Raw genomic sequence first — 17,668 nt, forward strand, 5'->3', positions numbered from 1 at the left:
GTTCTGTACTCAGCCGCCTTTGTGTATGTCTCATCATCAGCATGTCTGCAGAACAATCATCCATCTCCTGCTTAAAAACATCTCCATTCAGGGACAATTCAACAAAATTTAGTTTATAGAATGACCATTAGGATGTGACTAAAACATGTGGGTGGTTTTGCTGTTGTTATTCTCTCACAATGAGAAAACAAAATTTTAGCAATGCAGTTTTTAAATAACATCATATGTCTGCTACTGGTTATGAGTCTACTTACTCATTTTTATTTTATAAATTTTATATATATATACATATATGTCCTTACAGCAAGATAAGATCACCAAGAAGTGAAAATACTTCAATAGCAATACTATCTGTTCTTTTCTGAAGAAAGTTTAAGCAGCTAATTTCAATATTGGCCCACCTTTTTACATAGTCATGTATATGTCAAGGCACTTCTCAGTGTGTTTTTTTCCATGATAAGGAATGACAGTTTCAGTTTCTATGTCAACACTGGACAGCAATTTTTTGTATCAGTAATTCTTCAAATATAGCAATTTCTCCTCAATCTTTTTCAATTTTATTTTCTCTCTATCTGTTATATTTTGCTTTTGTGCGGTGTGTCATCCCTCAATCCTCCACCTTTATTTCTATGCTCTTAGTCAGACAATTGCACATAAGGTTTTGACAGTTACTACACCTCGAATCCTCCTCACTATTGTAGTAGAGATAAAGAAATTGTTGTTGCCATTATAGATAATGGTCAATGTATAAATATTTTGGGATATGCTGCAATGAAGCACAGCTATGTTTTAGGTGCAGATTCTTAACATAGCAATTGATAAAACTGGGGATTTCAAAATATATCAAGTTTGCTACAGCTCTGCTTAAATGTCATCCTGTTACATATATGTCCATGGACAAATAAATTTCAGGTTTTAGAAATCTTTAGTTACTCTTGGGAATAATAAACAGATTTAAATCAAGTTTATTAAAATTTTTCCTTACTGCAGGAAAAAAAAAAATTACAAATCTCAAATATCCTTTGCCCACTATTAAGTCTAAAGCTTTACTGAAACATATACCATGATGAGAGCTTCCTTCTGTGTCTGCCTGTGTCTTCCTTCTGTGTCTGCCTGCCTTTCAGTTTCTCTGGAAACAAATTGGAGTTTTGCTGGATTTTCTGTGAATGTACAGTTGCACATGTATCTCCATGAACTCAACCACTTCTGACAGTTTAGGCTTCTCTGTTAGTCTATGTCTTTTCCAATCTATGGATAAAATTCAAGTGTTCATTTGACTGGTGTTCTCTATATTTTCAGGTTATAAGAAGTGAGCCCATGGTTCTTTTTGAGATAACTCCAACTAAGAATCTGTGTTTTTATCTGAAATAATACTTAGCATCTCTGCTTCCCAAATCTCCATCTTCCTGTTGGTAACATGTATTAACTTTTGAAGACTCAGCCAAGCAATAAATTAAAGAAAACATGTTCTTTGCTACAGAAACTTGCATTTTTTGACATATAAACATAGAATGAATAAGAAATACAGCAGGATCCTCTTCTACAGCCTGTTGATGTCAACAGAAAGAATTCTGTGGCCTTTGCACAACTGCTGGGAGACCAAAAGACTTGTACTCAAAGCGTGAGATACACTTATGAGAGTTACAGTTCGACAATGAGACATGAATGAGAATTGCCACACATGTGGATGGCAATGAAGAAAGTTGCAGCTACATGATAGAGTGGAAGAAGGGACTTCTTATAAAAAAAAAGGCTATGCAGAAGACACAAAGACAAGAATTTAAATTATCCCACCACAAATCATGTAGGACAAGAAAAGAAGGGGTTAGGCATAAAATTTTGGGCAGAGATAAAAGAGCAGTGATACAGCACACAGATTAGTTCATTTAGAACATTAAATCTTGACAATTTTAGTTTACTTTTTATCAGAGTATCAAATGACTCTTTACATTTTTCTAAATTTAAATTTCTAAATTTTTCTTCAAAAAGCACATTGACAGACCTGTTATTTGATTAACCTAATTTCATATGAAGTGACTTACAAAATCAGAAATCAGAACTGGAAGTCACACATACAGCTCCTCATGCTCTCCATGCTGACAAAATGTATTTCAGCTTTTAAAGGAATTGTGCTTACATGAGGTCTGCTAGCAAAACCTTAATAAACAGGGCTGATTGAACATCACAATTATCCTCACAAGTCTGGGAAAATGATATTCATTGAACCTTCTTAAATAAACTCTTGGCAATTCAAGCACTCTTCACATTATATTTATACCTGAGCATTACATTCCGAGAAAAATACCATATTAGCATATTAATTCAGTTTGTGTCATACTTACTAACTTTACTTGCAATTATAGAGAAATTGTATTGTGCTGTGCTTTCTCTGTCCAGTAATTCATTAGTAGCAATGGTTCCTTCAGTAGCATCTATTGTAAAGTAGCTGTCCACATCGTTCTTCCAATCCATGAAGTATCTGTATGTGAAAAATATTAAAGAAAGCAGATGCAAATGTGCAAAGATTACTCATTTATCATAGCAGCAGTGTAGCCACCTCTAGTTTTGTTATTTTTCTCTTCCCAGCTATTACCATCCTTTCAGGAGGAAGACAATAAAGAATGATTTGTTTATTTCTGTTTTTGCAGAGTTGGAATGCTCAAGGGGAAATAATAAGATATAATAAAAGACTTAATACTCCTGGTGTTTAGATTATTGAAAACCTTGAAGTCCCAAGAAGCTGATGCAATCTTCTGCGACCCTGATTACTTATATCAGCCAGTTTGGGACTGTACTATATAGGCTTAGAGGGAAAAAGAGAAAAGGTATGTGAAATAGGGCTTGAGGTATGGATGGTGACAAAGAGTGTGCCAGATCCAGTCCCTTTACATACATTTGTAGCTGCAGTGGGCTGGACATATCCTCACAAAGAGATGTCCTAAAGGTTTTTGGCAGGGCAACAGCAAGGGAGATGGAGAAGAGTATGCTTATTCCCACACATATATAGAATCAATAAACAACACTTTGCTTTTGTGAAGAATAGAGGTACCTTTCACTGGACTTGTGAGGAACAGGTAAATACCATTGTTTTGTGTTGTTTTGTTTTATTTTGTTTTGTTTTCCTGATCCTTTATTTTCAAGAAGCATGAACAAAGAACAAATTTTAATCTAGAAATGTCTACTTATTTCTTATTTTTCTCAAGTGAGGAATAGAAAGCAGAGATGCACCTGTAAACACAGCTGCTTAAAAGCAACGTGATAGCTATCCCAAACCCATTTCCCTTAAATGCTAATTAATTTGAAAGTCTATTTTCACATTTGATACTACTGTTTGCAGTCATAACAGAATAATATTTCTTCTGATGCAATTGCCGCCAGCTACTAATTTCCTTTTCATTGTTAGTCTCTTCATACCTTGATAGTGTTTCTCAAAAACTAGGCAGGATGAAATTGAGAAAGTCATTTGTGAGCAGTAGGCAATAAGAACAAAATGGCGTTCAACAACAAGCACATTCAGAATATTATAAAGCCTAGAGAACCACTCCTATCACACCTCAATTCACGTAAACCACTGAGAATAAGAATAAAAGCTGGTTTTTTCATCTCTAATTAGAGTTATTTCTGTATTTAATATAGAGGGGATGGAATGATAAACACTGTGTTTGTTTACTTCTGTAGGAGGAAGCAATGGTAGGAAGGAGAATATGTCATAATCGCAAGGAAAATATTTCTACTTGGTACTAAGAATGCCAAAAGCTCTGGAAGACTCGAAGAGTAAAAAAGCCACAAATAAGGTGATGTGTTTGTTTGGAGACATTTTGTTCAACCAAAATCACCAAAAAATATCCTATCTGTAGATGAAATAGGTTAGTTTGTCTTTTGACAAGTCATCATTACCAGCTTACAGCTTTAATTGAAAAGCTTCAGAAATGGTTTGCTAAAGGCAGCATGTATCCTTTTACATAGTTGAGCGGGCATATTTTCTTGAATATGATATTCTTATCTACCCATATTTGTAATTTCAATCTCTTTGTTCAAATTTGCTTGACATTAAAATTATGAAAAATATATAAACCATTTATTAGAAATATCATTACCCTAAGATATTCTCTCAGGAGCAGCAAAATTATTCTGTCAGGCTTTTCATGTTTAATAAATTATAATTTCTTCCAAAATTAAATATGCAGCAACACACAAATAAATGAGTTCAAAGCATGAGAAAGCAACTTGGCTTTTATTTCTCCTTAGGAAGATTAACTTTGCCTGAGTACCCTGCACATCACAGTATGAGCCAGGGAAAAAAGCACCGTGTAGGGGATGGCTTCCTTCACCAGGAGGCTTTGAAAGTACAGAAAAGATATTAAGCATGAACACTGTTGTGTTTGAAGTGAAGTTCAAGCACGAATATTTGTAGGATCAGAATCTGATTGTCTGTCTGGAATCATTCACACAGGTGATTAACTTCATGCACAGGCCCAGTGTGCCTAAACATAAGCATCAACAGGATCAAAGTCTGCAGTAAGCACTGCAAGACTAGCACTACTCCTGCTGGTACGTATGGCAGAATTCCTTGTAGGTTCCATGGAAATGGGAATTAAACACATTGATAAAAGCAGAACTGTAGCAGTTCTTCCAAATTCATTGCCTTCACCCTCACTGTGTTAATAGTGTGAAAACTATTGTCATCACCATTAGCACTGCTGGTATTTTTATTTACTTATTTTAATTTTGGCATTATCTTTAGAGACATCCCTTCCTTCTCTCTCCATGTGCTGTGCATAAGCTTAAACTAGGCATGTTGTTTCAGCTTCTCTCATTTTAAGAATCTACATATTCAATTAGACTACAGAATGGAGAGGTATAGGCATTGTTATTGGAGATGTATTGTCTAAACCAGATAAATTGACAGGAAAAGCTGCAAACAAGCATCCATCCTTCCTCCTTTCATTGGTTCTCCATGTATAGTACCCAAGAAAACATACCTAGCAGAAAATCCCTTTACAGGAAGATCTTCTGGACACAGAATTACTCCCAATACATCAGTAAGTCTGTAAAGCTTAAGAAAATAGTGAATGGGAGACCATCTACCTGGTCTTGAAACGGAAGTCTTTTGAGACACCCCAAGGGGAGGTCACTTTTGGCAAAGGCCCTAAGAAAATGTAATTTCCTTTTATAGGCAGAAATCACTTTCACAGGCAGATGCTTAGTGTGCGATTTTTTGTAAATAGGACAGCAACAGCTAATCTCTTTCTAAGGCAAACTGCATAGACTGAGCTCTGCCCTTAACATGGAGGAAATACTTTGAAGAAGAGGAGAAATGGCAAAAATGTCTCCAACCAGAAAAGTCAGTAACTTTCCAGAGATAAACCCAGATATCTGTGACATAAAGCCTGACATTTCTTGTGAGGTTGGGATACACAGAGGAACACTGTTGAAATACTGGTATTAGGACAGCTGTCTAGATCTTCCAGTCATGCTCTAGCAGTTTGAAGCAACTGAGGTTGGTTTATTTGACTGCTCAGAGTGCCTGCAAGACAGACCATGGATAAGTGCACTAATACTAAGAGGCATTTCTTTCCTTGAAAAGTTAGGGAGAACTTACTTGTTGCTACAGGACAAAGCAGAATTATTTTTCAGAAGCCCCTGAACAGGCCTGCCTGGCAGTTTTCAGTACCAGACAGTGATATCCTTCATATTCACTGACAGGGAAGAAATTTCGACTTACATGTCTCCCTGAATATTCTTTCCAGCAGAGAAGTGTATTCCAGGTTATATTGTTGATGGCAGGGAGTGTGTGGAAGGGTATATCTTTGCTAACACTCTCTGAGTTGTCTCTAGAATAGCTGCATTTGGACATCATGCTGGATAGAAGAGACAGAATGGAGCTATTCAGTTTATAAAATTACAAGATTCAAGCCTGTAAGGCTCACCCAGAGTCCACACTGACTTCTTAGGAGCTCCAAGAACTATGGACATTCACCCTGGCTAGACAGTGAGGCTGCATGTCCCTCACAAGCTCCCACAGAACACTCCCACAGAAGAGGGTTCATCTCCTTGCAAAGGGAAGAGGACAGCAAGGAAGGCAGAGTTAACTCTTTCTTGCTGCAGCACAGGAGATGCAGATGGAGTGCTATTGAATACATGAGTGACAGCAGGTCATCCTTGTGAGGATAACAGGAACTCTGAGCCATCCAGCAGACAACTGTAGTTGCTTCAGGCTGTTATGCCATGAATAAAAGAACTGGACAGCTGTCCTGTGCTGCTGGAGAAACCCGTGTGACAACATGCTCTGAAGGGATGGGAGGGGGCAGGATGCTAAGGAGGCTGTGAAGCTTAGGACTCAGGATGTATTTTTTGGTCTTAAAAATGTGGAGGAGAAGATTTCTTATGTCTATCATGGGAAATGCTTGTTCTTGATGTTATGATCCCATTATTTAAGCCAGGAAATGAGCAAGTTAAGACATTTAAAAGTGTATGTGTTTTAGAGAAAGAAAAGTGCTTTAAAGCTATGCTGGGAACATTAGGGCCAAGTGCCAAAGAGGTGAAACTCAAGGATTGACCTTAAAGGCTGCTAAAGCACAGATAATAGATAAGGTGTAAGATAAAAAAGGAAGTGGCAATATGAGATCAGCACAACCAAAATTAGATATTTGAAGGTTAATGGCTTCTGATCATTGTGCTTTTGTGCTCAATAAACATTTCTTCAGAAATTCCTATTGATTCTTTTTAATTTGAGAGGGAGATGTAACCAGGTGATAGAGGAGCTCTATAAAAATATTTTGTCTCAACTCACACTTTGCTGATGTAAAGCACATTGCTTACCTAGTGACTTAAAGCACTGACTTTTTTTAAGAAAAATATTGCAAAAAAAGGTAAGGGATATAATAAAAAATTCTGATACGAGATAGATCACTACTTGTGTATATGACCTTAAATTTTTCCAACTGCATTCACTTTAAGTTTTATTTAAAAATTAAACTGCAACTGAATCAAATTCAGGGTCCTTGACAACTTGGGATATATAAATACCACCCATCATGTCAGCAGTAATAAATAGTAGCCTAAAAACATTGGGAACATAAATAAAAGATAATAGAATTCAGTTTGGTATTGTGATAATTTAAAATTTTTTTGTAATTCCAATACATGTATAATTAAATAGATGAAAGGAGCATTAAAGCAGGAATGGCAAAAGGGGTGAGGGATTGGAAGAATACAAATGAGATTCTAGGTGTGATGAGACTACCTGAAAGTCCAAATAAATTTTCGTTAGTAGAATAATCATGTGCTGTGGCTTGAAATTATTAGATCTCTGCATATAACTGGATGTTGAGAACATGACACCTCTACAATACAATTTTGTCCTGGGCATTATGTCAATAGATAAATATAAAAAAATTAGAACTTACAGAGGATCAAGAAAAACTGTCTTGGGTCTTGGAATTTCCAAGTCATAAGGAAAGACTAAAAGAACTAACATATGCTTAGCTTAGATAAGAGATGAAAAAAGTCAGACAGGATAACGGTGTACAAATAACTGAAGAACTTCAACGGCAGAAAGGGGAGGGTAGGATTTTTTTGAACACACAGAAGTGAAGGGCCAAAACTCAGAAGGGAAAATTTATGTATTGTAGCAGAATCTTTCTGTCACTGTTGTATATTATGCTGCACAACAGAGGAATGACGGAAGTGCTATCACTTGGTACTAAAAAGGCAAGCTGGGTAATTTAATAGAGATTGTGCAGTAAAGGAAATTTCTAGAAAGGTGGAATGATAGTCCTTATAGTCTCTGTAATCATAAGCTCTGCTAAATAGGAATCAGTATCATCATACCAATCATACTCATCATAAATGCAGTTACAAATATTGTAAAATGTAACAATTTTTTGGGGGGTCTTTTTAAGATTTCCATTATTAAAACATCAGAAAAGAAGAAAAGGTCACTCCTACAATGAGAAACGAGAAATTCAGACTTCAAGTCAAGCCTGAAAGAAGTTAAAAGCTTAGAGAATGCGATGTGTTGAAGGATACCAGCCACTTGTCCTCCAAAATTCCATCCTGCCACTAAAATTTGCCTCCTGCAACTCTAAATCTATTCATTGAGTTATCATTGTGTAAAACTCAAATAAATCTTATCACCATATTTACATGCATAAATATGAGAAACTCTATGTCAGAACTTTATTGCTCATCTCAAAGGTAAGTGCTAAACTCTTCTGCTGACTACTGGAACTATCTTCTGTTCAGTTAACACAGAGGAGTGATTTTCATGATTTTGCTAAAAGTATAATCAAGAATTTTTTAAATGAGTCCCCAATGTAAAAATATTGAATCAAATACTCCAGCATAAGCTTTTCTAATTGCTGAGCAGTTCTTTTTATTGCAGAAAAATGGTTCAAAAGTACATGGGTCCCTGCTCTCAGAGTCCCAGCCGGCCACGGAACAAAGGGTTGCTGGAGGAGTCAGATGTCCTGTGTGAGCTGCTGCATCACAAGGGTACACAGACTCATCAACTGCAAGAATTTGTCAGCACAGTCTGCCTGGCATTTGTCTGCTTTGGCAGGTTTCTCAGCAATGACACATTCCCGCTTGTTGCTGTAACCCATGCATGCCTAAAGAAGTCATGAAGTTCAAACAGGTATAAATAAATTTAACACAACATTTTATTTTCTTGTGCTAAATGATACAGTCATCTGAGTATTTATGACCAGATAGGATTGTTAAATTTCCAGTCTTTCTCAGGGCTACAGCACTTGGATCAGTATTATATTAATTTAGTTTCTTTTCCATACCTCCTTTTGACTTAAATATTAACTTTGACTCTGTTTCTTGTGGTTTTCTATTAACTTGAAAATGTTGTTTCACACATTTTTACAGGAGCAGAAATGATAAAGAATCTTTTTCTCCTCTGTGCAGCATAGTAATATGCAATAAAGTCTCATGTACTACTGGTTCAACAATAGCAAGTAGGTTATGTACATCATTCATGTTGTCCTGTGCTAATGCAATCACAATAATTTTTAAATGCCTGTACAATCTGTGCCTGTTTACACTGTACAATCCATCAGCTGTTGTGCTGCATGCATAGACACTATTATATGAGTGAAATATTAGATATTTTAAAAAATGAAAGTACTTGTTATTGGATAAACTCTGTTAATATAAAATATCCTAAGAAATAAATTTCTTAGTATAATGAAAATACATAGGACTTCTCATGTGCAGAATTCCCAGTTTTAATACCCTGGGTTTAATACTGTGATATTTTGCTTGAAGGCAGTAAATGCAATCAAACTTACCTATTTTCACATAAAACCATCATCTGATATATTCATATCAAGAGCTATTAGAAAAATCTAACACTAATAACAGCAAAGTAACATTTGAAATTTTGTTGTAAAATTTGTCTGTCATTAACCAAAAAAAAAATGATGTTCTCATGTAGCTGATGCTGTTCCACTATGTTTTATTGTTTATATGTTTTAAATAATTTATAAGCCATCTCCCTTAATGGCAGCAGAAATTCCCTGTATCTTTACTGAGTATCTTCAGAACACTGCTGAGACATTAGAGGTCAAAGCAAAGGAAACCTGGACTGGTCTGCTGTCAGATCATATGCCTTCAGTAATCTCATGTATAACAAGTAGATCCCAGAAGAACCCTACTCCTGCCAGTACATAACAGTCTCAAATATGTTGGTTTTGTTTTTCTTTTTTAGGGAGCATACTAGAAATAGAGGATAAACATTAACAAAGAAACAAACAAATGAACAAAAAACCTGCAATGGAGAAAACCCAGTTCTATCTGAAGTGTGAAAAGGAATCAGCACTGTTATTCACTATTATCTAACTATTGCCATGAAATCTTAATATGAAATTTCTCCAAAGTGTCCAGGCAGACACAGTCACAGGAGAGTTTCTGCTGCTATTCCAGGTTAAATAGCTGTCTCCTATCCTGACCTCCCTTCCTGCTTTGAATCGACATTATTGTGTAGTTCTCCCAAATGCAATTTCCTTTTCAAATGAAAAGGGAGAGTTTGTAAAAATGTACTTTGGTTTCAGCTGCTTTGTGACCTAACCAGTGTCACAAATGGGTCATTGCTCAGTTGTGCTTGCAGAACTGATGTCAAAAACCACCTCAAGTGTGATGATAAGTTTGCATAATAAAATGCAACCAAAAATGAGCAGCCAATGCAGTTGGTCTAACTTGCTCTAAGTACCTTTACTGTCACATAATAATGCACAACAAACAAGGAGAGCATACACTGAAAGTTTTTAGAGGCGTTGCTTTGTTCCAAGGTATCAAAAATTAGAGATGCCTGTGTGGGTGATGTTATAGAAGTGCCAGAATTGTCTTTATACCACATCACACTTGACACACCTAAAAAAAACCACACTCCTAAGTTTACTGAAATATTAAAATATTTCTGTCAGATTTACTGTGATTTTTCTTTCAGCATTTCACACAAAAATCCATATTTCTGCATGATTTTGCAGAGATTTTCAAATGCACAAAACCCTGAGATAAAATTTTTGCGATAGTCCAGGCTGAGTGCTTTTGAAGATCCCAGTGATCCTTCCTTTTTAGGAAGCATAGTTTTGCATTAGTTAAAATATGCCTTAAGAAGCAGAGAATTTTGGGATTAGTTTGACAGAAGCCCAAATAAGTTTCCTTCTCTGTACCCTCTTCCAAAGGAGGTCAGCAGTGTAATTTCTCAGGCTGCTATCCTGTGATCTGTACTTCAGCCTACTCACAATGAGTGTTTTCTATACTGTCCATCAGGTGGTGATACTGAAGAGGAGAAAGGAACTGCTACACCTTGGAAGAAGGTATGAATGATCCTTGTCATTGTTCCATGCCTATCATTTTCATGTCTTTCATGTAACACTTGATCTCCCACAGGGAGAATTCAGTTTGAATCTTTGGCATACCTTTTGACTGGGCTCACAGTCCTTCATACTTGCTCCTTACTTCTGTGATTTTAATCAGGATGTTGATGGTTCAGTGATATTAGCAGTCAGTATCTTACTTGATCTGGAATGAGTTGTATCAGTGCAAATAAATTATACTCTGCCTCTTTGGAGAAGATCAACCATTATGGCAAATTAATTGACAGGAAAGCAGTGGCTGCAGACAGCCAAACTAATAATGGGTCAGAGTCAAGTGAGGGAAGCTGTTAAACTTTTCATAAGCCTGATAAATCTTACATAGTGATTTTAGTAAAACATTCTAGGTAATATAGGAATTAAAATGTACTGTAGTTCAGTTATCAGCCCTTTCAAACTGCCAATTCTGCCTGTCTACAACTTCCTGTAATTTCTCTTCCCTCTGCCTTTAAAAGTTTTGTTCATTTGCTTATCTGACCCTGCAGTCAGCTCCAGTGTCTGCTCTGCATTTCTCATTACCAGCTGACTATCTTATCAAATGCTGTTGTCATTTGGAAAACACATTGTTTTTATTCAGTCTCAACATCATTTTTCCTGCTTCATTGAGCAGGCAGAGCTGCAAGACATCCAGGCAGAGGGAAAGCTTTGTCCTACAGTTTAATTAAGTCTCAGTTTTTGGACTGTGAACAGCAGTAGAAGGCATGTTGGACTTAACACCCTCACCCCTGGCTTAGCAGTCAATTCGGCTATGGTGGGAAAGCACTAGAGCACTTTCTATACCAACACCAGACATTATAGGGCCTGAACACCACTTCACCCTGATTTTGAAAGGTGTGCATTTGACTTTTGCCCAGCTGCCCATGGTCTGTTCTTTCCCCTTTCATCCAGCCCATATCAGGAAGAACCCACCACCTGCGTTCACTGAGGTACACAGGCACCAGAGGGCACATATCACACTTGGTGAAAAGAGGTTTGCTGGTTATAGATGGGGTAAGAGCATGATGGGATGAGTGTCTGGATGAGTATCTCTACTAATGGACAGAGTGAATATAGAAGGATGGAACAAGTAAACTTGAATTGATACTTCAACCCTTAAGAAAGCTGAGAGGGGGAAAGCAGATGCTATGACTCCATCAGATAGTCAGCCTCAGGAGAAGCCTAAACTTTGTTTTGCACTTGGGTGCATCTGACATAAATCCCAAAGGATAAGACAGAGGTGCTTTCTGGGCTTCTGTTCCCATGCCTGGCCTGGAATGCTTTGTCTTCCTAAGTGCTAAGGCATTAAATATCATAAATACTATAAAGGGGAGCTGGTTTACTGGCATATATCCAATAGAAATAATCTTTGATTGTTTTCTTTTGCATTGTGTAAATACATAAATATTAACTCTGTTCTATATCTTTTAGAGCCAAAATCTGAACAAATATCTTATATTTTTATCCATTAAAAAAGCTGAAGTAAAATGCTGATGCAAAGGAAAAGCAAATAAAATAACCATGCTGACTAGAGGAAACTGCAGCACACAGTAAAAGATTTATTGCTTGCTTAGATCATCAGTTGGGATTCACTTGGATTGTCAGCTGGATCTGCAAGGAGAAACAGTGAAGTCAAGAATTGGGTGCTTCTTTGTGCTGCTTTGGAGCTCATTTGGTGAAGTGCTTATAAAATTAGAGATTATTCAGAACAGCTCTGATGCTGCAGAGCTGCTGCATTTTCCTCTTTCATTTCTCCTCCCTAACCTCTGATGTATCAAGGAATGCAGAATCTGCAGAGGTCAGTATAAGTATAAAGTCACCTTTTCAAGGGTTTTATGAATTTTGTGAAGGCACCAGGCAAAAGTTGCTGGGTAAGCATCTCCTTACTCCCATTTGCATGATGATGGTCTGACCTGAGCAACATCAGGTCTCATCACTTATTTCTAAAATTGGTTCCTCTCTCCTTCTATCTGAGCTGAATTTCTGTGCTGTGTTTCCTTCACAGGAAATTCCTTCCTATTTTCTTATTTATTTTCTAAAATAATCTGTTATAGATCTGTATACTTACTATTTCAATAAATGCTGACAGCAGTCTTTTCAGCCATCATAGATGATTCCCTGCCTTTATTTTCCAAAGATTCTGTTCCAGCTTATTAAAGATGAATGTCACAGAATCAGAGAAGGGTGGAGGTTGGCAGGGGCCTCTTAGAGGTCATCTCTTCCAAACCAACCCTCTGTTCAAGCAGAGACATCTGTGAGAGCAGAGCCACTCACCCAGGATCAACCCCAAATGTTTTTTTCTTAATATCTCCACAGAGAGACACTCAACCACCTGCTTGGGTAATCTGTGCCAGTGCTTGGTCAACCCCTCAGCAAGAAGTGTTTCCTGTTCCTGATATTCAGAGGAAACCTGTGTTTCAGTTTGTGCCCACTGCCTCTTGTCCTGTCCCTGGACACCACTGAGAAATTGTCTCTTCCTCTTTGCACTCTCCCTTCAGGTGCTCCTATGTGCACTAAGTGCATTTATAACTTTATAACTTAAATTATATATTATATAACTTATAAGACCTTCTTAAGCCTTCTCTTCCCTGGACCAAACATTCCCAATTCTCTCAGCCTTTTCGTCATAGAAAGAGTACTCCAGTTCCTTCATCATCTTCAAGACCCTTTTCTGGACTCCCTGCAGTATGTCCATGTCTTTCTTGTGTGAGAAGCCCAGAATTAGGACACAGTAATAGTAGAAATATCTGAGATTTGTTTGTGTCTACAGTCAGAATATGACTGAAACTTCAAAACACAGAGATCTCAAAAAATGTAAAACTCTCAAAAACCCTGTTGCTCAAACTTTACTATTTAAACTGAAAACAACGAAGTGAAAAATATATAAGAAACTGTATGCAATAACTATTTAAACATAATAATAAATTTGAGTATTTTAGGGCAGGAAATTATAGTCAATGCTTACAAATACACCTAAAAGACAAATTCAGAAGGAAAGAACTTGGAATCTGACTAAGTTGCAGTAGTAGTTATCCTTGTGGACAGGGATGAAAGACCTTAAATGAAAAATATTGGGAAGCTTATTTATTATTTTATACTAGTGAGATAGCTTTGGGGTGGCCTTGGTGTACCAAGTTCAGATTGCCAACTAACACTCCTCCCTGTAGCACATAGGTTTTTCTTAGACATAATTTTAAGTCCTGAACCCTCATAATTCTCTTTCAAGCCCTGAGAGGTTCACCAATCGAGGTGAAATAATAATAGATGTAGTCATTAAAGGTCTGTTTTAATCTCACAGTTGCTTTCTAGAATCCTTGAGAAATCCATTCCTGAAGAAATTTGGAATAACAGTTCTTGATGAAAAATCAGGAAGATTATTATTTGATGTAAAATTGCGATTTGTGTCTCTGGGATGAGAACTGATTGGCTTTATGAAATTGCATCACCAGGTGGTACAAGTGCTGTGAAATAAACCAGAAACTATTATGAACTATTATGATCATATTGTTCCTTTCCCCTCACTTTGGTTACTTAGCTGTTCTTGATTAATTTAAAAGTTTTCCTTGTTTGCTCTTTGCCTTGGATCTGAATGCATACTTCTTGATTTCCAGCATCCACTTCCTTCACAAACAGGGCATTCACTGAGAGCTGGAGTCCATTAACTTCTTGGGACTACACATCTATTTCAGTTCAATCTCCTGACTGACATTTTATAGCGTAATATGACTGCATATGCCAACAGAAGATCACTTGCTGTTTTTCACAAGCTTCAGTAAGTTGATTAATTACTAACTGTAAATAAAGGTTACTGGCCTCTCTCAGTTTTAGACTTTGTTTTCATTTGCTTTTGACTTGCTGGACTTAGGAAATAATATTTCACGCTTCAAGTGCATCCAGGAGTTGATCTAGGAAAATTTATGCATGCCAAATGAATCCCACCAGTCTTTTATTTGGAAAGGTCTGATTTTTTACTAGCACAGTCTTGCTGACTTGTGCCAGAAACTACTTATCTTTGCTCCATGTTCCTGCCAGGCTCAAGAAAACCCACACAGATCAAAATGTCAGTCTGCATGTGTCCCAAAATTGCAAGGAAGGATTTTTAACGCACAACTCCATCTGTTTCCAGTGAACCTTCTGCAGACATCACAGAGAGCTAATGAGTGACTACATTTACTTTCCCCACTGATCATGTGGGATCTCTTCAGCCTTAAGTATATAGATTGAAGATTAAGGTTAAGACGAATTCACACCTTTTTTTTTGTAGTTTCTTCTTGTGGTAGCTCCAAGCCGATTGCTGAATCAATGTACCACAGACCCTGAGTTGATACAACTGAGCCACTTACCAGATGAGCTGTGATAACTGTCTGAATCTAATCCACTGCAAGTGTAAAATAAAATGTAGTAATTTAAACTACTATGAAGGTGATTGCCACAATAATTTGTTATTCACACCTTGTTTCATGGTAAGGGTAAAGCAGAGACTGTGCTGCTAGAAAACAGCTCATTTTGACACAGAATCTATGCACAGAAGAGAAGGATTTTTCTGCTTTTGTGTTTGAAGAGAAGTCACTTTTCTGTCCAGTTCCTTAAAACCACCCGGTTGCTGACGGTCATTCAAACCTAGAGAATGGCAGAGCAGTGCACGGGACCATAGAGGCAAAGCTTACAGGAAAAGGGAAGTGGAGTAAAGGATGTGATTGCATGAGGTCATGAAGCTAGAAAACAGAGAACAGAGGAAGAGTCAGAAAGTGAGGAAAAGTGGGAGCTGGAAGCAGGAGTTCATTGCTGGAAGGTAAGTAGATGAGAATCTTGTTGAGTATATGGTAGCTTGGTGCTCCCTGAGCCAAATGAGAATGGAGAGGAGAGGATGGTGCAGAAAGAGCAGATGTGTCTGCCAACTATACACCTTGGGATTCAGAGAAAATGTTGGAGGGAAACTCAGCTTCCATAGTTTTTAAAAGAAGATGGTAGCTGGAACAAAGTGAAACATATACATTGAGACACTGAGATCAAAAAAGGTGTCTGTCCTCAGCAGAAGAAAAGAAGAGGGTAGAGCAGGACACCAATGAAGATAATGGGAGATGGTTCAGCAGTAAAAATACAGAAACCAGCCATGAGAGAAAGACAGACAGTGGAATAGGAGACTACTATTAGTCAGAGCATAAGAGATAAAAGAAAACTTTAGGCTGGTAGGAGGACAGAAAACAATACCAAGGCATCTGCAGCAGAAACTGAGAAGTAGTTCTTCAAGGATTTGAATTAGATATTTTGGATTAATTGGAACTTGGAATAGAGGTTTTAAAAGTGGGGTGTATGACAGGGATTTCATAAAACGCAAAGGATGGAGTATAGCTAAAATTACATCAGAAAACAACACGAGGCAACAGAGCAAGAAGTGTGCAAAACCACCAGAGCAGCTGAAAAGGAACCAAAATTCATGCATCTCAACATCTCTTATCTGTACAAAACTGCCTTGTTTCTCTCCAGCATGATACCATACACAGAAAAATAGCTGTTACTTGATCTGTTATTAAATGAAGACACTTGAGGTGCTGGAACTGGATGTCCCAGATTGTCTATATATGTATGCAACTGTAAGATACATTTTAATGTCACAGGGTGGGATATTTCTTTTTGATGAATAAGTAAATTTAAAAAATGTAGGCACAAAAAAGTCGGAAAAATTATGGGAATGAAAAGTCAAACTCATATGCTTTAATTCATCTTGTCAGTGCTTGTACATTAAGATATGTTTTTCTAGGACTCTGGAAGAAATTTTGTTGATATTAACATAACGAAGTATTTTTCTGGGAAAATAGAACCTATTCCTAAAATTGTATGGATCATTGTGAACTTGTGAAAAAAAAAAAAAAAAAAAAAAAAGGCTTTTCTATTGGAAACACTTGCAGGGAAGGGAATATAGTCTTATTCCCAAGATACTGAGGACAGGACTGACCAACAGATAGTACACATGGCTTTTTACTTTAAAATCACAATTTCATTACTCTGGACTTGGTCAAGAAAATGCACAGTCCCCACAGCTTTGGGTGGTTCTTTCAGTTCATAAGGCAAAATGCCCAAATCAAGCAGAGAAAACTTGAAGGACAGTGTTTTGGCACAGAGTATGGAACTCATTGTTAATTAGAGTCGTCTGGGATTCACATCAGGGACAATAATGCTCGTATACTTTATGCCAGAAGATCATCTCCATGGAAATCTGACAACTTCAGACGTGTCAGTGCAAAGTTGTTGAACTTCTCTCACACAGTGTTAGACAGAGCTCACTAGGAGGTACTGCAGGTAATTCAGTCTTGCCCTCCATTTCTGCTTTCTTGTTATTTAGACAGCTTTGTCTATAATATTCATGCTGCATGGATGCATAAAACCAGAAATTTTTAGGAAGTCTTAAAACCCCTTGTTGCAGAAGTACAAAGATCTTTACCAAAAACTTGCATAATTACAAATTACAGACATTGTAAAACACTACAGGAGAGCAGCTTTTTTTCCCTCCCAGTCGTCTTCAAACTGTAATAAAATAGAGGAGTCTGAGAAGAAAATGAGATCAGAGCCATTTTTGCAAGTGCTTTGGGATTTTTAATGTCCAAAAAGTACATAGGACTTCACCTTAACATGTATGCTGAGCATTTCTTGAAGCACTATGGATAAAATGGGAATAGACAAAACAGATCACCTGAGACACATAAGCTCCAGATTTAACACAGTTTGAAAATTAGGTGCACTGGGGTAATGTTCTAAAACAGCTGCAAAGCCAGTCACCCTTGCAGGTGTTGAATACCTGCAGCTTT

General features: G+C 37.2%; 1 protein-coding gene across 1 annotated transcript in view; it reads right to left on the reverse strand.

Annotated features, from left to right (window-relative positions):
- CDH12 (cadherin 12) overlaps nucleotides 1-17,668 on the reverse strand; it is a 156,222-nt gene that overhangs the window by 14,805 nt on the left and 123,749 nt on the right. Inside the window, exon 7 of the mRNA XM_023922145.2 lies at nucleotides 2,343-2,479. Coding sequence (XP_023777913.1) covers nucleotides 2,343-2,479 — 137 coding nt within the window. The remainder of the gene's footprint in view (nucleotides 1-2,342; nucleotides 2,480-17,668) is intronic.

The sequence above is a fragment of the Cyanistes caeruleus genome, chromosome 1 (assembly GCF_971803275.1).
Source record: "Cyanistes caeruleus chromosome 1, bCyaCae1.hap1.1, whole genome shotgun sequence".
Lineage (NCBI taxonomy): Eukaryota > Metazoa > Chordata > Aves > Passeriformes > Paridae > Cyanistes > Cyanistes caeruleus.